Here is a 20,260-nt window from a genome sequence, read left to right as displayed (position 1 = left end):
AAGAACTTGATTTACTTTTTTGATGTTTCTGCTTTACTACTTTCTCCCCCTTCACTGTGATGACCATTAAGCCTTATATACAGCTGTCATGCAGATGTGGAGGACTTTTTCCTATCAATTGTTCTTCAGGCAACAGATCATGGAGAGAGTAACAGCTGTAATAGGGAAAGCGTGGGGAATACTGCACATTCTTGTCCTAATATTCTCCTTTTCTAGGTGTCTACTTAAAACTACTATGGACTAGAGGATGCTGGTCCTCAAGGACAGTTTGTCTGAATCATAGCAGCTGTTGCTGCATCCTTCATACCAGTGACTGGTTTTGTTTTTTTCACAGTGCTCTTGGGCTGTGTGATGAGGCCATTGAAGTTTACACATCAATACCCATAACTGAGTTTGATGGTATTGTGGGGCTAGCATTAGCTTACTTCAAGAAAGGACTCTTAGAAGAAAGTATCAAAGGTAAAATTCAGAGCGTTATGGAACACTTCTCTTGAGGTTAATCTTAACAAAATTTGTTTGTCTAACTGACCTAGCTGACATTCAGTATTTTACTCTTTCTGTCTTAATGCATAAGTATAAACACAACTATTTTAATACCTTGTATTAAGTACCATGTGCAGTTTTGAGCACAACAATAAAAATTAAAACATTAAGCTGTTAGAGAGCATCTAGAAGAGGGCTATGAAGATGATGAAGGGTCTGGAGGGGAAGCCTTACAAGGAGCAGCTGAGGTCACTTGATTTGTTTGGCCTAGAGAAGAGGAGACTTAGAGGAGACCTCATTAAGATCTTCAGCCTCATGAGGAAGTGAAGGGGTGAACTGATCTCTTCACTCTCACGACCATTGACAGGAGTCTAGAAGATGGCCTGAAGCTGAGTCAGGGGAGGTCTGGTTTGAATATCAGGAAAGATTTTTCACCCAGAGGGTTCTTGAGTACTGGCTCCCCAGGGAAGTCATCACATCACCAATTTTATCTTCAGTTCAAGAAGCTTTTGGACAATGGTCTCAGGCACATGGTGTGATTCTTCAAGTGTCCTTCATAGTTGTATTTCCTGATGCTGGTGGGTCCCTTCCAACTCAGCCTATTCTATAATTCTGTGAAAATCATTAGGCCATTAGTAGGGTGCTAGTATTGTTCAGATGTAGTAAGGAAAAATAAATTTCTTCAAGTGTTTGATTCTTGTCCATTAAGCTGTTTTTCTCTGAGCCTCCCGTGTTCTCAAATAAAATTATTCTCCTGGAAGAATCAGTTGCGGTCTTGAGAAGAGAGAAGAGGGAGGTGATGTCATCAATATAAATGTCTAAAAAGTAGGTGTTATGAGGGTGGTGCTAGCTGCTTTGCAGTGGTGCCCATCAGCAGGGCAAGGCATAATGGACATCATCTAAAACACAGGAAGTTACACCTGAACATGAGGAAGAAGTTCTTTAGATTGAGGATGGCTCTGGAATGGGCTACACAGTGAGGTTGTGGAGTTTCTCCCCTCTGGAGATACTCAAAACCCACCTGTAAAGGTCCTGTATCACCTTCTGTAGGTGGCCCTGCTGAGGCAGAGGAGTTGATCCACAGAGGTCCTTTCCAACCCTAATTGTCCTTTGATTCTGTGATAGGAGATTAATGTGTCGTTCACTTTGCTTTAGTGGTAAATATAATTGTACTGTCATGTTCTGCGCTTCTGAGATGTGGAACTTCAGAAAAAGATATATGCAATGATCAGTGTAGAAGTGTAAGTGCTCACAAAGGAACAGTAAGCTCAGTGTTTTAAATGGTTTTATATTTTATTTGGAATGAGTGTGCCCATCTGAACTATTGTTTCATAAATAAACTATCACAGGGAAGTATTTCTACCATGTTCTTGCAGGCTTTTTCTGAATATCCCAATGCTGCTTTTCATTTCTGTTCGTACTTGCTATGTGTTAAGCGACTCCCAGGCTCTAAACAGTAAATCTGGTATATCCAAACACAGTTACTTCCAAAATCTTAGTCAACTTTTTTTTGTCTTCTGCTTATGCTTTGAGATGGAAAAATACAGTAATCCTAAACCTAAAGTGTCTCTTTGTTCTAATATTGTGCTATCCTAAAGGCTTTACAAAGGTTTTGTTTTTTCTTCTACCTCAATTCTGAGTTTTGAATTTTTACCAGCCTATGAAAAAGCCTTGTCTGTTGCCCAGTCTGAAGAAGATAAAGCACATATCCTGACTGCCATGGCAATAATAGAATATAAGCTGAACAAAGTGGATGCTGCAAAGACACTGCTGTTTAAATGGTGAGTTGAGGAAATAATCAGAATGTGATATTTTATTGTACTGTTGAATCCTCAAAATTCCTTTTTGTGGGAACTCAGGTGGATATTTTCTTTGTGTATTGCAGCATAAAAGTAGAAATGGATGCAGTGTACTTATTCATGTGATATATCTTCGTTTTATGATCTGTGTCTTTCACATTCTTAAAGCAGTATTGAGTGGAAGAGCTGAGCAGTTTGGATGTCCAAATGGTAGTTTTGAAAACTTTATCCTTTAAGATAATATTACTTTGTAGTTGTCCTATGCCCCAGGTGGTATTTTTGCTCTTTAGCTGTAAGAACTCTGAGTGAGCAATGAAAATAATTTCAGTTCAGATAGTCAGAAGTCTCTGAAATGATTGTGTTCCCAGCAATATAGACCAGGACAGTCCTGTATCTTTCCCATGAAAAGGAACAGATCTCTATTAGTTGTGCAATTAGGTGGTGGTGAATGCCTGATCTGTGGAGGCCTGTGCATCGTTAACCTCCTAGTAGCTACAGATTAAGAGTTACCATCTCACCTCTCAGGGGCAGCCTTCTGTAAGTAGAGAACTCTGGCAGTGGCAGTGCAGCGCTCATCTTACCAGCCAACTCCTGAAGTTACTAAGATAATGGAGGTCCATTACCTAAAACAGTCTAAATCCCAAGTAATGGATGATTAGTTGGCTAGGAAGCTGGTTTCCTATGTCTTATAAATCATTGCCGACTTCTATTTTTGTCATAAACCTGAACCGTGAGAGTTTCTAATGATGTTATTTGTTTGTGTTTTAAAAAAACCACACACACACACGCACACACACAAAAAAAAAAAAAAGTAGTGAGTGGCTTAGGAAAGAAACATCACGGTGAATATGTCTAGATCTGGATTGGAAACATAGGCACGCAAACGTACATGGTGGATTTTACTAATAGGAACAAAAATTATGCATTCTGGTCCAATAGACAGTTGTGTCTCTTGACTGGAATTTGTGCTAGATGACTTGAAGTGCCCAAGTGGGACCTTGAACCTGAGGTTACCTTTTTGATTTCTCATAACCAGTTTAGCACGGAGACTTTTAACAATGAGTATGTCTGGATAACTAGTATGATAAAACACCATTTCCTACTTGTTAAAGGGTCTTTTTTGTGGCTATTCAAGTTCGATTAACAGCTTTTATTTTTTTCTTGCTAGGGACTGAAAACAAAACATAGAATCAGAAGTTTACATTCTTGTCTTGTTTTGAAGGCAAAAATAATCACTAAGTGCTTGATTAGGTGCCTGTAGTCACCTGGTCTTCAAGGATATAGATCTAGCCTGATCCAGGATTCCACAGTGAGAGTGTTCATTCTGTATAACTTTCATGATGCCTAGGAGCAAGAGGACTCAAAAGCAACAAGAACTTTCAAATTAACTCTAAGTTTAGTTTGGCTCCAAAATAATTCTCTTTCCCTCTCTCTGATTCAACAGCTCATTAAAGGAACCTAGTATGGAAAGCCTGAAGGCTTTGTGCACACTGGGATTGGTAAAGCAGGATGTAACACTTGCAACAGCAGCCCTAAAAGAATTACTGAAGCATGAAAAAGGGGATGATGGGATTTATGAGAGGTGTCTCATTGCATCTGCTGTTTATGCATTACAAGGTAGAAATGTGGCAATCCAGAGGGAAGTCTCCAAAGCAATACGCAGGTATACGGTTTGTCTTGCTTTAAATTGCCTTGTAAATGTACTGCTTTGATTACATTGAAGAGTAAGCAAACCTGTTTATTTGAATCATTATTCTAAAAAAAATTTTGAAAAAAAAAATTTTCAGAGGTGAAGTCCTCACCTAAGGTTGTACCTTTAGCTGACAAGTTTGCTTTCTTATTTCTGGAATCAAATAGCAAAAGTTTCATAGCTTGTTCAGTGTTTTCTGATTTTGTTTGTGTTGTTTGTTTTTTTGGCTTTTTTGATAGTTAGGTTAGTTTACTCTTCTCTGAAAGCATTTTTCATCCTATGTAGCATAACCTTCAGCCTAGAAAAGTCCCTTGGGTTTTTATTTAATTTTTTTTAACAGCCTTTGAAACTGTTTGTTCCATTAGCTAAGTGTCTGTTTAAATTTGATTTGATTAGCTGTAGAATTCTGAGCCTTTCAAAGGGGAAGGCACACATCATAGTCTCTCCACGTGTTTTTGGAAACTTATTTTTATGCATTTTTTGTTTCCAACTACAATTAAAATTCCTTGTTCTTCATAGTAAGAAGACAAGACTTGTAGTGCTAAAGCTTGGGTTTTTTTCTATGAATATGCATCCTGTGCATTTTATTTCTTTAGCTAGCAGTATAATTTCAACATTGTGTTGTTTGTTTTTACTCATGGATAAAAAATTGTTTTCTTAATAGAAAAAGGTCTATTTGGTATTTGTAGCAAGCGCCCGCTACGTCCTGGAAGACCAGAAAGTCTAATACCCTTTTCTTTCCTTAGTTACCCTGATAATCCTGCCCTTTGGTCTCTCCTGTCTCAACTAGTTCCACTGTATGCATTAAAAAAGCCAAAAGTAAGTGTATTGCTGAAAGTAAGTATAATACATGTGTGCTGTTTACATTACAAGTAGTCTGTGTTGTTTCTTAACTGAAAAAAACCTCACCCTTTAGTGTGTGGATTTTCCCCAGTTAATATGAAAACTTAAGGCTTACATACAGAGTAGTGCACAGCCACATACTGAATTTATGTACCATTATTTGCATCTTCCATGAGGTAACAGTTCTGGAAATAAACTTAGAGGGAGGATCTGCTAGAATTATGCCGACAATAAAAGACTACACTGTGTGTAATTTCTTTTGTTTAGTTTTATAGAGATGTGTTTATGTAAATAAATATATATATTAAGATTTACCTGTGTTTAATTTGGTTAATGTAGTCATCTTCAGTTTTCACATTAGTCAGTGTTTTCTTGCCACTTTTCTGCTTATTAGTAGCTTTCCTCCAAAGAAATACTCCTTGTCTTAATTTATGCTAATTATATAAACAGATATAGCACCTGAAAACAAACTCTTTTCAATATGGGGTTAAAACTGGAAAACCATCATATGGATAAAATCTAATCTGGAATGTCTCTTGCTAATTTTTTATAAAAAGATCATGCTGTAAGAAAGGACATTGCCTCAACGTATAAATTTTGTACTTGTGAATCACAAAGGTACAAATATTTTGGCATTATATTTTGCATAAAATTAATAAGCCATGTAAAGAAATCAATTGTTTGGTTTTTTTTATCTTGCAGGGAGGAGCTGTGGCAGGAAGTGTTGCACATACACTTGATGTAAACAATGGAAAGGTTTGCCTTTCTTGAAATGAAGATTTTGTAATTCCATAAACAGTCCTAAAATTAGTTCTGTCTGATCACTTACAATGTTAAGTAACTCTTATGTTCTGTTTTATAGGAAGTATTGCTGAATATTGCCGTTAATCAGTTGGTAGCAGGATGTCACATGTTAGAAGATAAGAAAAACAATCCTCTCAAAAATATTCAGAAGGCCATCCATGTCTGTCCAGGTTACTCTTGTTCTCAAACATAGTAGTGATTGTTTGTCCTTTTATTCATGAGAAGCAAAAATTACTGAATTAAAGTAAAATCTACTGTTGTTGGGTTGATTTGTTATTTATGGCTATCCATGTATATTTTGGGGGAAGTGTTTAGAGTGGAAATTGTGACTGTTGCTCCAGATTTACTGGAATGGGAATTAAGCCAGACAGTAAGAAAAATATCACTGAGTTTTAAAGCTTGTTCTAAACAATGAGCAATTTCTTAGTCTCTCAACAGGAAAAGACATAGGTATTATTTAGTATACTAGACAAAATTGAAAAACTTATGTTCCCTCAGTATGCAACACCAGACAGAAGAGAATTATTCATCTACCTTGAGATTTTGGATTAGAAGGGTTCTGTTAAAATGTGTAGATTACGAAGAGATAGAGAACTATATGGTTGTCTTACTACATGGTCTTCTTTCTTTAGCATATGAAGTGCAAGCCTGGTGAGGTTTTCAATTGCTGATTTGTACATGATAGTGAAATAATAAAACATTGCTTCTTGTACAGTCATTTTGCTCTGAAGCATAAGGGTGGCTTGCAAGTTAAAAATTTCAATTACTTTCGTAAAGGAAATATGAGTGTATGTCTGCTATTTAAAAGCAGTATACTTTACATTTTACTTTGTTAAAGTCTTTAACTGAGTTCTGTCCAGTTCAGGACAGAGGTTGCTCTTACAGTAGTATGTGTTCTTCACAGGGCTACTTACAGGTGAGGTTGACACAGGAACTAGCTGGCAGTGGAAGTAGACACCTATTGGTGTAAATTTCATTCTGGTAGGAAGAAGAGACTGAGTCTGTGTGACTGAAAGCTGTGGATCTTGGGCATCTTGGGGTTTTTGCTGCTACTTTGAGTTTTGTTACAACTCTTCAGTGATAGCCAAGATTAATCTGTGTGGTCAAAAATAAACTGGCAGCTTCAGGTTCGCAGACTGAAACTATCTGTGAAAAATACAGAAGTTGGCTTTAGGAACAGCATCTTCATTTTATAATTTGATGAATCTTACTAGTTAGAAGCAAGGAGTTATCACCTTTCTTGGTTTGAGCTCAATTACTTCTCTTACTGTTGGTATCTTATTTACAGTGTATGGTTCCATTCATAGGTATGCTTTTATGGTTTATCTGGTAAAGACCATTTTAAGTGTACTACCAGCATATTTAGAATGGATATGAGTTCCCTTTGACCCTTCTTTTCTAGATAATCCTGCTGCTTGGGCAGTGTTAATGGCAGCCTGCCACGCTGAAAACACTGTTGTCTGTCTAAACAACACTGAACCAAAACGAACAGGTCTAGAGATGACACTTGTGTCTACAGTTTCAGCCAAAAGTAAGCTATATGAGTTTCCTATTTTAAAGAAGCAAAATTATCTAAGCAATGCTTACAATACTCTTCATGCCTATACCCATGAAGGTTGTGGGTGTATTACATTGCAGCAGCAGTATTTACATGAAAGTGCTGAAGTTATTTTGAGTTCTGTAGCTCTTCTAGGAGATGCTCAGTCTTGCTCAATGTCCATAGTGTTTTGAAAACTGAAATTAAAATTCCATGTTTGGTTGGTCTCAAATGATTAACTCAAATTGTGTGTGCTTATTTCCCCTCTTGCTTTTAATTTTGCCATCTTTCAATGTTCCTACTATTGAATGAAGCCATGTCACGTTAAAACTCATAAAAGTTCTCCCTTACCAGATCTAGGCCCTGTGACCATGGTACAATAGCACAGCATAAACACTAATCTTAGTTTAAGTGTGTTGTCTGTCTTTGCAGCTGGAGAAAGTAACCTTCCACATAATTATGTCCGTACTCTTGAAGACTGGTGTCTCTGTCAAGCTATTACCAGTCTAGAGGAGACTGGTAAACTATCAGAAGCTGAAGCTCTTTGCAACAAGGTATGATGGTGTCACACTGGCAGATTGTGGTAAAATTGTATAGAGGCCATTATTTTTGTGCATTTTGCAGGAAGGTAGTGTTTGAATTAGCAACTGTCTGATCCATCAGAGCTACAAAATACAGTCGTTCACAGAATTACAGAATATTCTGAGTTGAAAGGGGGCCACAAAGATCATCAAGTCCAGCTCTTAAGGTAATGGCCTGTATGGAGATCAAACCTTCAACCCTGGCATTATTAACACCATGCTCTGACCAACTGAACTGATTGTTGACATTCTCGCCACCCCAATATACTGTTTGCAACACCAAAGCTGCATTAATAGTTGAAACAAGTCGTGTGTGTCATGATAAAGCTGAAGTCTCTTCTTCCTGCCTAGAATTAAGCAAAACATTACAAAAATTCAGGGCAACAAGTCAGGGTAGGAGACATACATGGGACTTAGATTTCTTCTGGATTGTGTTGGTACCTTGTTTCAGAGCCCAAAGTGGATGCTACAAGTTTAATTATTTAAAAAAAAAAGTCTTGCAGCAACATGGCTAAGGAGGGGAGCTGGGCTGTTAGCAGCATTCAAGAAGGTGTTCATGAGCAGAAGGCTTGGCAAAAGATAAGCAAAAAAGCACACGTCTCTGATTTTCATTAAGGAAAATTACTAATCACATGAAAATGTGATCCTTGTTTTTGGTATATTTCATTAAAGTGGATGGGAGTTAAGAAAAAAAAAAGGAAAAAAAAAACAGACAAAAAGATTGATAGAACATGCTGGTTTTCAGGAATAAGTACTTTCTTGCCTCTTTGTTTGCTTGGTGAGATGTTTTCCTTTTCAGGCCAACATGTCTACTGATCTGCCTTACGTTAAGAATGATCAGAGATCTCAAGATATGTCAGAGAGATTTCAAGATTTGTCCTTCCCCCAGTTTGTGGGGGGGGGGAAGGTTTTGGTGGATTTTGCTTGGGTTTTGTTGATTTTTGTTTGATTAAATAGCCTGGGGAGAGGGCAGTCAATGTCTGTAATTAGTGAAGGAAAAAGATAGCATTCCCTACTACCACAAACTGTCAGGGGCAGTTTTGGACCCCAGAATTCTCAGAAAGCAGTATAACTGGGAGTGGTGAGTCAGACACTGCTGTTATTCAATTGTGAAGGATTCACAGACAACATACTTTGGTAAAAAATGTGTGAAAAATACAAGTATTGTTTATTAAAACAAATCTGGTTTGAGTTAAAATTCTTGGAAGTATTGTGATTCCAGCATGGAAAATAATATGCATTGAGGTTTGCAGAAGCTTCACATGGTTAACCTGAGCAGAGTAAAGTGACTGATAGCTAGTTTTCTGTCTTTGCTTTTTTGTGTTTGTTCAGAGAAATACTCTCTGGGTACCTGCTGTTACTGAAAAGGAAATGTTTAGTTAAGTGCTTCTGTTCCAGTGCAATAAAGTGCCTTATTTGAGAGAACTGGAATTGCTTGAAGCATAATCAAGGTCCCTTTTAGCCCCAGGACAGATTTTTGCCTCTGTTAATGTCTTGGTTTGGGAAAACAGGTATCTGCCAGGTTAAATTACAATCAGAGGCTCTTTGGCAAAGATTTGGGAAATAGGAATAGCAGTTCTTTACTAGTATGTAATACAAAGCAAACAAACACCACCTCCCCCCCCCACCCCCCCCACCAAACAACTACAGCATTAATAACAAACGACAACAGTACCAAGAACCTTGAGGGCTTTGTTTCACAAAACCCAGGGCAGTTTGGTTTCAGTGTCCCTGCAGGATCCTCAGAGCACCAAGCTGAAACAGTGGAAAAGTCCCGGGCTGGTAGCTGGGATGGCAGGGTGTCCCGGCAGGCAGGGGGTGCAGGGTCACACTGTAGCAAGAGGAGCAGCGCCGAAGAAGCCGAAGGCGAGGCAGTGCCTGGACCAGCTCCCGCGGGTGGCAGGGAAAAACTCAGGATTCAGGCCGGACCGGTGATAGTAGATTTCCCAGGACTGGATCCCTTTGGCCACAGTGGAACTCTTCCAGCCAGCAACAGCCGTTCGCTCCCTCCCCGAACACCGGAAAAAGAAAAGCCAGCAGCTGCCTCAAGCCTTGTCTTTTACCTGCGTTATCTCCCCCTTCCACCTTTGTCCACCTCTTTGTTTCGGTTAAGTACTCTCAAGTATCCAACACTTGGTCTCCTTGGTAACTTGTGGGGAAAAAATTCTTTAGAGAAAGAAGGAACAAACCTAACCCCCAACAATTAATAGGCCCAAAACTCGTAATAATTGTCAAATCAAGTGAGAGCTGTCTTTCAGTAACCTATAAGAGTAAGAAATGTACAAAATTGAGCTTAGACTTCAAATGCATTTTGAGGACAGAAAAAATGTTACCTGTTTTATCAGTATGTCTCTGGAATACTCCTTTGTGCAGAGGAGGAGAAAAATGCTATGTTTCAAGCTTCCTGAGAATGCTTTCAGTGTTGTTTTCTGTAAAGAACAGGATGGAAAAATGTAAGTATCCTTGATATTGGGGGATGATAATTCTGACTTTTGGTTTTAGGGTTTAAAAAGCTGCCCTGAGCACCCAGCTCTGTTTTTGCTTTTGAGACAAGTTCAGTGTAAGCAGCTGTTGCAGTCTCACAAAGAACTTCCAGACAACATCCTGGAGGAACTTCGCAAAACAGTCATGTCCAGTTCATCCTCAGCTGCAGCCTGGCAAGTAAGTGTGAATCTTTTCCCTGACTGGTGTGCCACTCTCACACCTGCTATAAGAGGGTGAGTGTTTATTTTACTGCTTGATTTTACTTGCCTGCTTACAGTCAGTGACAGAAAAAAAAGCCTAAATTCTATTTGTTCCAAAGTTGAAACATCATGTTAACTTTTATAAAAGTTGAAATATTAAGGACTGCTAGAAAGAACAAGCAGACGTGGAGACAGGAGAATTAAAAGCTTGAGATAAATGCATGGGATCCCTGTCTTTAGGGATCTGTGATTTGATGTTTGAACAGAAACCAATAAAATACTTCATAACCCATAAGAATAAATGGAATTAAAGGGTCTCCTGACATGATTTATTTTGGGTCTTAAAACCTGAATAAGTCTATTTCTCCATAATGTCCTGACTTCAGGTGTCACTGCTCGTTTGAGTAAGTTGATTCTGCAGAGAATCACTCCCATTAACATTGTTTGCTAATTCCCTTCCGTGACAGGATGAGTGATCATTTTTAGTTGAGATGAAAGTGCTAAAGCTCACTTCATATGCTGCTTCTATGAGTCAATCTGAGAAGTCACACACATGCCAAGAGATCCTTTTGGTGGTGCAGCACCAAATATGTTTATTTTTTGCAGCTGTTTTTTAGTTTACCAATTATCTGTCTTTACCAACATAAGTAGAAAATTGTTTAGAAAAATTATGTGAACTTTTATATGTAGCTGAAGGACTTACGATGCTTCTCTGCCTGTTGATAAAACAAAACCCTGTTTGTGGTAAGATTCAGTGAAGTTGATTTCACTCTTAGAAGATCAGTGCAAGGCTGCTGTATAGATCATGATCTCACTTCCTAGAAGGCTGGAGATCCTCTTCAGGAACATCAGGAGCATTATTGCTGGGGAAGATGCTTTTTTGATGTATTTTTCTGTGATTTGTGAGACTTCATCTTTCTGAATATAGAACTCATCTAGGTTGAGTTTGCAAAATAGGGGGCACGCAAGAGATTATCATATCCTCTATTTTAATATTTTAAAAATTGAATAGGGGCTTGTATACATTCTTTACGCATCCCTTGCATAGCCAAGTTATCTTGCTTACCCAAGGAGAATAAGTAAAATGAGTGCATGTGATGTGGGGAGTGGGAGGGGATGATTTGTTATGGTCTTCTTAATCAAGGCCACAGATAAGATACCTGTGAGGAAGATCTTTTTAGACTTCAATTAAAGGAAGTATTTCTCAGGGCTTAGCATTCTGAAAGCTTGGCTGCTACATATGCTCCTAGTGGATGAATTTATGCTTTTATGTTTTCTGTCTCTAGACTTCCTATGAATTTGATTTATCCATTGTGATGCTTTATGGTTTTACTACATTAGAGGGACCATTAACTTTTCTTTCTGGTTAAATTTTTGGCTTTTGTCTAAATTCTTATTTAGACAAAAATAAGAATTTAGATTTAAGAGTGCTGCTGGACTGCTGTTCTGATGGCTGTTCTACTTTTTGTGCTGTGACTTGTCAGGAAAATAGAGAAAAGCAGATCTGTCAAAGCTGCCTTTGTGCCTTTGCATGAGGATTCTCTTCTTTATTAGTCTAGAGTTGCAGCACTAGTCTAGCACTAGAGTGCTAGACATCTTCAGCTGCAAAAAGCTAAGACTGAAGGAAGCTTTTTTTTTCTGCACATGAATTAGTTTTACTCTAAAAAGCAGGTGTGCAGCTTGATGTCAAGAATGCACAATCTCACTAGTGCTAATTAGTACTTTCCAGTGTGTTTCTCTTTGTAATTGGAAGTAACTTCTATGCACCAGAAAGGGTTAACAATTTTTGCACCTTTTAACACCAGGCAGTCTTTAGCTAGGAAAAGTCTAGAGGCCTTTGCTCAAAAGCAAGGGAATTGCTTTGTTTACTTGGTGATCCAGCAAAGAATATTTCTAAATATGGCTTGTACATCTTCATGCAAATCATGTACATGTCAAGGATTTGCAAATGTGGCTGCATCTGTTTCAAAAAATGTGTGATGACTACAGAATTAAAGATAGAGAAGCTAGAATCCTTTTCCTTCTCTTCATGAGGAAATCCAGGACATCTTGTGCTGGCAGAGCAGGCAGCAGCTGAGAGAATCTATCAAAAAAAGCCCATGAGTGGGCTAGGGAATTCAAAATAAGTTACTGTAGTGAGGTGTACTGCCAGCTCTGCAGCAGACTAATTTTCCTGCAGGGCAATGCACAGTACGTTTTTGGAATGAGGGCTGGGTGTATGATTTTAGCTAATAGTATGCTGTGGTACTCTCATAAATTGGATATTACCTGAGTGTATTTTGGTAGCTCCATAACTGATTTTGTTGGATGTTTATTTTCAGTGGCTGGCGAAAATATATCAGTCTCAGAGAATGATGACTGGAGCAGAGATGTGTTACAGAAAGAGTCTGCAGTTGGCATCGCAGCAGGGCAGCTGGAACGGGAAGTTATCCAGTCTGCTCAAGCTAGCTATGCTTGCACTGGAAATCTGCATGGTAGGATAACCAATGTAACATTACTGCGTGATTTTAACAGAAGTAGGTGGGATACAAGGCTTCTGTAGTTGTTAAATGAAGCCCCTGTTGAAATTACTTCATGTTTTATGAATCACAGCTAGAGGATAAAATCATACGTCAAGGGGCAGTGGCATATTCTTAGAACGTGTGTTTGTAGGAGAGGCTACAGTGTAGTAGTCACATAGAACCACTTTGTGCCTAAGAGGCTCACTTGCTCAGTAAGACTTGTGTATAACAGTTTTAGTTTCATCATCCAAATTGACGTATCATTAAAATGTCTGTCCTCTTGTTCAGACAACTGCCTCAACAAATACTTTATCTTCACTGGTGCCTGGAAAAGTCAGTCATATTTCAAGGATTTTTCTGTGTATGGTCATTTCCAGATATTATGCCTTGCACTTAAGTCAAAGAATAATCTAAAGGATTTGGATCTTGTGGAATAAAGAAAAGTATTCTATTACTTGCACTGGGAGACAAGGTGAACATAACTCAGGGTCTTGGCAAGTGTTTATCCTCTTCAAGCAGTGTCTCTCTAGAAGCTTGAAGTGCACTACAAGAATTTAAAGCCTACTGTAAAATGTTGATCTAATGCTTTTTCACATTTTAATGACTTACCCAGCTGTAATCCAAATTATACAAAGCAACTCCATATATCCTGAGATCTTGTGTAAGAAAAGACAGATTTACTGAGGATAAAGCTGCAGAACTGTTCTCTTTTTTGGAGAAGAGAGTTGTCCTCAGTTTCTCTCACAAGCCCATTGCTTCTAAAGGCAGAATTTGTCAGTATTTATCAGCAGTATTTTTCCTGCTGTTATTCTGTCAGCTTTTAGTGCTGTGCTTTGTTTCATATTGCTCCTAACTGCTTTCAGAGGTCTCAAGATACTGTCTTAACTTGATTAATACTATTTCTTCAACAGCTGGCCTGAATTGCCTAAGAATAAACAGGCTTTTGTTTAAAAATGTGATTAGGATGAATTTGATTATCTCATCTCAACTTTTTAAGTGCGCAGGGAAGCTGATAAGTGCATTTTTTTTGGCCATTTCTGCACTGGTTTAATGAAATGTATAAAAGCCTGGTGAAAAACTTGCTCAGGTACAACAAAGCTCTGAATTTGAAAACTGCTTGTCTCCCAGTTATCTTCCAAGTAAAAATTTGGTCACCCTTTGAAGTACAGTAATTTGAATGCTGTCCAGACACAAGGGGGATAATAAGGTTTTTCTAAAGCCAGTTTTTCTTTCTTTGCCTTTCTTGTATTCTTAGGATACATGGCTTTGCTCAGTAATTGCTCTGTTAGATGATTATGGTCTAGGAATTGGTTTTGACTTCTGGGGTTAAATTCTACATTCCAGAATCGTTTTATATGTGGTATGAAGATTTACAAGGGTTTCTGAAGCACTGCTAAAATTTGTATGAAAAAACAAAAAGACTGTTTGCATAAATTAGCAGGAGGAATGCTGGCAAAGCTGGTCTAAGTAAGTTAACATGACTTTTCTAGGCACTTCTAACCACTGTTAGTCTGGGTTTTTCTTTTTAAACAAGTGTATTTTGAACCTGCCAAATACTTCTCAGAACAGCTTGAATTAAACCTTTCTAGAGAGATGCAAATATTCTACAGTAAAGGCCTTTTTTTCCCTGTTTTTTATTCTCTTTTTTTAAAATTTCTTTTTTTATTATTCTCTTTCTTTCTTTTATAATAGGCTAATGTGTCAAATGAACACTGGCCATCCTTGGTTCAGGAGGCAACAACCGAAGCTTTGAAACTTTCTCGTTGTCCCTTGTCGGCTCTGCTTCAAGCCCTGCTACAGTATAATCGCAAAATGGGAGCAAGGTATGCATGATCTGTTCTCAGTGGAGTACAGTGTCTAAAAATACAAGTGGTCATTATCTGCAGATCTAACTTCAAGAACTTAAATTTGAAAGCAGAAATTAATTCTTGAAATAATGTGGCAATTAAAAGGGAGAGGGGAGAAGGGGTTAATTATGTAGGGAGCAGCAAAATCTTATATTATTTGTAAAAAAAAAGCCACTCAGAAAAAAAACAGCTGTAAGACAACTTTTATTTTAAAAGCATGTTACCTAAATAAATTCATAAGGGAGACTACACATTCTGAAAAATGTTTTAAAATAGTGCAGTGAAAACAGATATCACTGCCCTGACTACAGCTGGGATTAATTTTGATCCTGAATTGGACTCACAGTGAAAGTTCCCACCCATTCCTGAACAGCCTGGTGGACACTGTGGCTTTTTGAGGAAGGGAGGAAGCATTTAGGGAAGGGGTTTTTGAAATCTTCCTGTGTTGCGTATTTGGTTGTTATCTCCATTTTGTCTTTTATAGTATTTTTGCTTAAGCTGTGGAAAATTGGAGGGTTTTGTATGGTTTTGCTCAATAATGCACCTGTTTTGTAGATAATTCTAACAAACTGGCTTACTTTTTTGTTGGCTCTTCAGATGACAGCCTAATGTGATTGTGATGGTTGTTGCTTACAATAAAATTAAGATGAAAACTTAATTAAAATCAGTCTTATTACAATTCCAGATACTAACTTACATGAACAGTGTATCACAAGATCTAATTGATCTGCCTAGGTGTTTTAAAATCCTAAAACGGGAAATTAATATTAAATACAAATAGCAAACAAAAAGATGTAACTTCTCAACAGCCTGTTAAATCACAATGTACTGGAATCTCACATTGGCTATAAAGAATATAAAGAATTCTTAGAGCAAGAATCAAAGCTGATGGAGCACCAGTTAGTGAATATGACATCCCTTGATGAAAAGTTGCCAGGTTTTACCAGAGTTCTAATGGCACTATGAATTTGAAAATCCCTTTAGGGGATGGTGTATGTTAGGTATATGGTGTGTTGGTCTTGGAAGATAGTATCAGCCAAACAGAATTTTAGACTTTGTATTGTACTCTACTCAAATTACCTTCTCTTCTGCAATTTCACATCTTGTCTCTGTTTGCAGGAGCTGCAATAAGGGCTTTTCCATATATTGCTTCTGGCCATTGCTGCTTGCTTTGTTATGTTATGTGGGGCCTGTTCAGTTGAATTTGATTTGGATTATGTTTTGATTCCGTTTCCAGGGAGACTCGACGGATGTTGGAGAGAGTCATTTATCAACCAGCGAATCCAGAAACCATAGTGTCAGTGGCACGCTGGTACCTCCTGCAGCACCTGTATGCCAAAGATGACTATGAATTAATAGATGTAAGACAGTCCACCTTACACAGAACTTTTATCTCTTTATATTTGATATTTTACTTGCAACTGGGAAGTGGGGTAGAAGGAGGCTAGAATGGTGTTGGCAGACCTGCTCTTCAGGTGCAAATGTACTTCAGTTTTTGAAATCAGCACCAGTTTGTTTGAATGCCTTCCATTCCTTCATGCAGTAATGAAAAATAAACAGTACAGTCTCCAGTCCAAACTTTCAAGAGTTCTTCTGGTGACTCTTCAGTAGACATGAGGACCATTTAATCAAAATTTCAGCACTAAAAACTTTAATTCCCTCTAGCCTGGCTGGAAGATATTGTGTCCCTGGCACATAAGATCTGAGCAGTAGAATGCTGTGTGCTCTGCATTAAAGACTTACGTCTGTAACAGTACATTATTTTCAGTACATAGTAGATGCTGCATTAGTTTCTGTTGAATGTACTTCACTAATGTATTTGATCAAACTCACAAATCCATGCGGCTCTTTCAGGTAGTGCGAGTGGGGTGTCATTTATTTTGGCTTATAATGAGAACTATTTTTCTCCTCAAAATCTGAATACACTCTCCTATCCTCAGTGCTGCAACTGGCAATGGTGTCTTTTGCCCTGACTATCAGCTGTTCCCTGGTGAAATATTGAATCCAATACAAAGCACATTTGGAGTTTCATATAAAAAGATGTGGACAAAAATCCGTACACAGACATGCAGGTCGATAAAAAAAGCTACATTTAATGAGTTCAGAAGATCCTGGTATGATCTCATTGCACTTGCTTCTGCAAAGTCATCTATAGTCCCTGCTGATGAGTATGATAGTAATGGCTGCAGATTTGCTTGGTTCTTCTTAATGGTTTTCCTTTTCATTATGTATAATGTCATTGGGTTACAAGACATGTGCCAGGAGCTGATGAACATTAGGTTGTTGCAGGACCTTTTTTAAAGTCCCTAATAGAAAAGCTCCAAATATGACATGTGGGAAAAAAATCAGGGAAGTATGAATTTAACTGAGGGAGGAAGAAGGATATGGCAGTTTTTTTAAAGCAGCTGCAGAGAACATTCGATTGGGCAAATGGAGATTTCTACAAAGGTAAGATTTATACAAAGCAGGAGACAAGTGTGTGTCAGCAGGAAAATAGGTCTGCTTGTTTAATTGCCAGCAGGTAACTACTTGTCAAAGTAACCAATGATGCTTTTGCAAAGCAATGGAAGTGATTACAGTCACTATAGTGCAGAGTTTGGATCTTTTAAGCAAGTTGATATGTAATGTTGAATATTTTCTATCTGGGGATTATGGGTTAGATGTTCTTTTAGTGAAACTGTCTAGCAGGAATATAAGTACATTTCAGGTTGCCATTAAAACACTAAGTAAAATCTCAAATTCTCAGGTAATTCTTTATTTTTCTCTGCAGGTGCTTCTAGAAAATGCCAAAGCTAATGGAGATGTTAGAGTTCTGGAACTAAATGAGAAATTGTCAGCAAGTACCTAGAATGGACTATCTCAAGCAAAATACTCTTCTGTTCATCCAGTTGAATTAGTTCACCTTCCAGAAGCATATATAGTTTGGGCTGTTTTGTTTGTTATGTCTGATTTATTTTTCTGTTTCATCAACTGCAGTCTTGTCTTTAGTTTTGCTTTTTCTTGAACAAAAGTAGGTTATTGTCGTGTTGAGTTACTCACATAAAATCACATTTATTTTGAAAAGAAAACCCTGAAATTTGCTTTTGTTTGCTCCCCCACTTAAAAGTCGCTATTCACAATAGAGTATTTCCCCCTAGGACGCACACAGAAGTACAATATTGGCTCCACTGCCAGCGATGCCAGGTTTTCTTGGCAGAGAATCTTAAGAGCTAAGTAGCAGCCAACTTCTGTCATCTCTCGGTAACTCTGCTGCTGATTGCTCAGTTGGATGAATCATGACAGTGGTTCTTAAAACATGTTGTTATTTTGCTCGTATGTACATGAAAATAAAGAAATAAATAAATCAATGACTCTGACCTGTGAAAGTTACCATGAAGATGTTCACTCTGTTGACAGGAGCCAGGATAGTGATCCACTTTCTGGTTTAAAACTTAAAATTTCTGTCCAGCAAAGTCTTACAATGGCTTAAGTGATCCTATGTTATAGGCAGGAAAGGGCACTTCAAAGGTGTGCAGTGGGACAGCATTGAACATGCACTTGTTTTTGGAACCAGTTGTTCTGGGCTTACAGAAAACAGGATGCTGAGTTGGAGTGCAAGTCACACACACAGATCGCTGGAGAGTGTGCCACTGTCATTTTAACAGGAAAACTCAGCTGAGTGAGCTGGGGCTTCTAGTCTGTGAAGGTAAGACAAAACCTCTAAATAGCAAAAATCTCTCCTTATCCTGCATGCTTTCATCCTCTCACTTTCATTAGAAAGATTTTCTTTAAATTTAGATTGATTATACTTCCCTATTTGAGCCTGCTCTCAAATAGCTTTGAACGATCAGTAACTGTAAATCTTAAATGGAAATGCTGCAAAAGCCAGACATGTGACTCTCAAGAGTAGCTGTAACTTTAGCTTCCTGCTATTAAAAACCTGGAGAAATTCTTGCAGCCTATGGTTTGTATCCTTGGCATATGGTCTTGATAAGTGTGCCACCCACTCTAGTGGCAGAAAAGCTGTTATCACCAGCCTCCTGGCAGCACAGTAAGCAACTGTCTGTCCCTGTTAATCCTTCTGTGCGAGCGTTAGCTAGGCTTTGCTAGTATTGAGCCCTGAGTACCTTCTAGCAACTAGAACCAACGTGTGACAACAGCCCAGAGACACCAGTTGAGTAACCGTCAACTGTAAACGCTGGATTAGAAAAAAAAAGTAGTAGTACAGGGTTTTTTTCTCTTCAGAAGACTATGAACTTACTTCTACTGCGGACAGTGATGAACTCCTTGAATAAGATAGTTTTACAGCCCAAAGTTGTGTTACATACACTGTAGGGAAAAAACTTCCACAAATCTTTGCCACCTACTCAGTGAAAAGTGCTCAGGGAAGATGAGTTTAAATTTAAGCTTCTGTAAAATTCAACACCATGAGGCAAAAGTCGTGCTCTCCTAATCTTTTAGCAATATATAGCCTCTACAAAATTGGCATATTGTACCAAGTCTGCTGTAACACTGGTGCAACTTGTAAATTCATGCAGGTTGAGGCAACAATGTGTTTTATGTAACATAGAGCAAAGCAAAGTACAAAGACATATAAGCATCACTGATTTGAGGAACTGAGAACTGTTTCTGGATTTCACTGCCTGGAAAGTCATACCTTCAGCCGCTCTTGCTGTAAAGGCAGGGGCGGGGGGGAAATAGCATTGTCCAACTATAAGTTACCATGTTGGCTTATGCTGAAGGCAGAATGGAATGAGATCTAATGAATTGAAGGTAGAAATTTCAATTGCTTTGAATACTAGAGTTAAGTTTCTCAACCCATGCTAGTTCTCATTAGAGAGAGCACCTGCAAGACCTGGCAAGCCTTGCTCTTGGTGGTTACACTTCTGGGAGGTAACTTGGATAGCATTTTTTCATGTCTTTCTGAATTTTCTTTTTTTCAAGTTTCATCTTTGTGTTTCATTTTTGTTTGAGCAGCTCCAGAGATCCATGAACAGACTGAAATCCTGTAAAAGAATAGGAACAATTAATAAAATAGTTGTTGTTTTCAACATATTAAAAGATGATTCTTTGTTTCTGCAAAGGTTTCTGACCCATAATTAATACCAATCACATTAAATCCAATCTATCCTATTACTTTATTGAATAGCATGAAAACACAACAGCAGCTTGGGTTTAAAGCTCCTTGTTATTGGGAGCTGTCGTCCAATACATTGGAAGATACCAAGCGTGATCACAACCATGATTGACTTCAGGCATGTGATGTGGCAGAAGGAAGGCACTGTGTTTTAAAAAAGGGGCGTTTGTTTGCTTTTAAGGCTATTTTTTTCATTGAGCTTTGGGAGTTTTTCATTGGTTTGGTTTTTTCAAGACCGCAGTCAAAAACTCTGTTTTCCATCAGATGCTGATACTGTTGCTCTGCAGTTTGCCTACCAGATAGCAGAGTTGGTGCTGCGGATTTTCCAGAGTTGTAGGAACTGTAAATAGACTTACTCCTTATCTGAGGTGGCCA

The 20,260-nt window shown here is 38.2% G+C and overlaps 1 protein-coding gene across 2 annotated transcripts in view; it reads left to right on the top strand.

Moving 5' to 3' along the window:
• Positions 1-19,762, top strand: part of SKIC3 (SKI3 subunit of superkiller complex) — a 48,217-nt gene extending 28,455 nt beyond the window's left edge. For both annotated transcript variants that reach the window (XM_066181291.1, XM_066181292.1), the window contains exons 29-41: positions 335-459; positions 2,141-2,264; positions 3,727-3,945; positions 4,719-4,791; positions 5,518-5,571; positions 5,678-5,789; positions 7,022-7,150; positions 7,589-7,710; positions 10,240-10,398; positions 12,743-12,895; positions 14,615-14,745; positions 16,007-16,130; positions 17,540-19,762. In XM_066181291.1, coding sequence (XP_066037388.1) covers positions 335-459; positions 2,141-2,264; positions 3,727-3,945; positions 4,719-4,791; positions 5,518-5,571; positions 5,678-5,789; positions 7,022-7,150; positions 7,589-7,710; positions 10,240-10,398; positions 12,743-12,895; positions 14,615-14,745; positions 16,007-16,130; positions 17,540-17,617 — 1,603 coding nt within the window. In that variant the 3' untranslated portion in view covers positions 17,618-19,762. The remainder of the gene's footprint in view (positions 1-334; positions 460-2,140; positions 2,265-3,726; positions 3,946-4,718; positions 4,792-5,517; positions 5,572-5,677; positions 5,790-7,021; positions 7,151-7,588; positions 7,711-10,239; positions 10,399-12,742; positions 12,896-14,614; positions 14,746-16,006; positions 16,131-17,539) is intronic.
• Positions 19,763-20,260: the final 498 nt, after the last annotated feature.

This window comes from Chamaea fasciata, unplaced genomic scaffold (assembly GCF_029207755.1).
Source record: "Chamaea fasciata isolate MVZ Bird 193981 ecotype frontalis unplaced genomic scaffold, bChaFas1.0.hap1 SCAF_4, whole genome shotgun sequence".
NCBI classification, from domain to species: domain Eukaryota; kingdom Metazoa; phylum Chordata; class Aves; order Passeriformes; family Sylviidae; genus Chamaea; species Chamaea fasciata.
The sequence above is the reverse complement of the archived record's forward strand: the minus strand, read 5'-3'. Positions and strand labels throughout refer to the sequence as shown.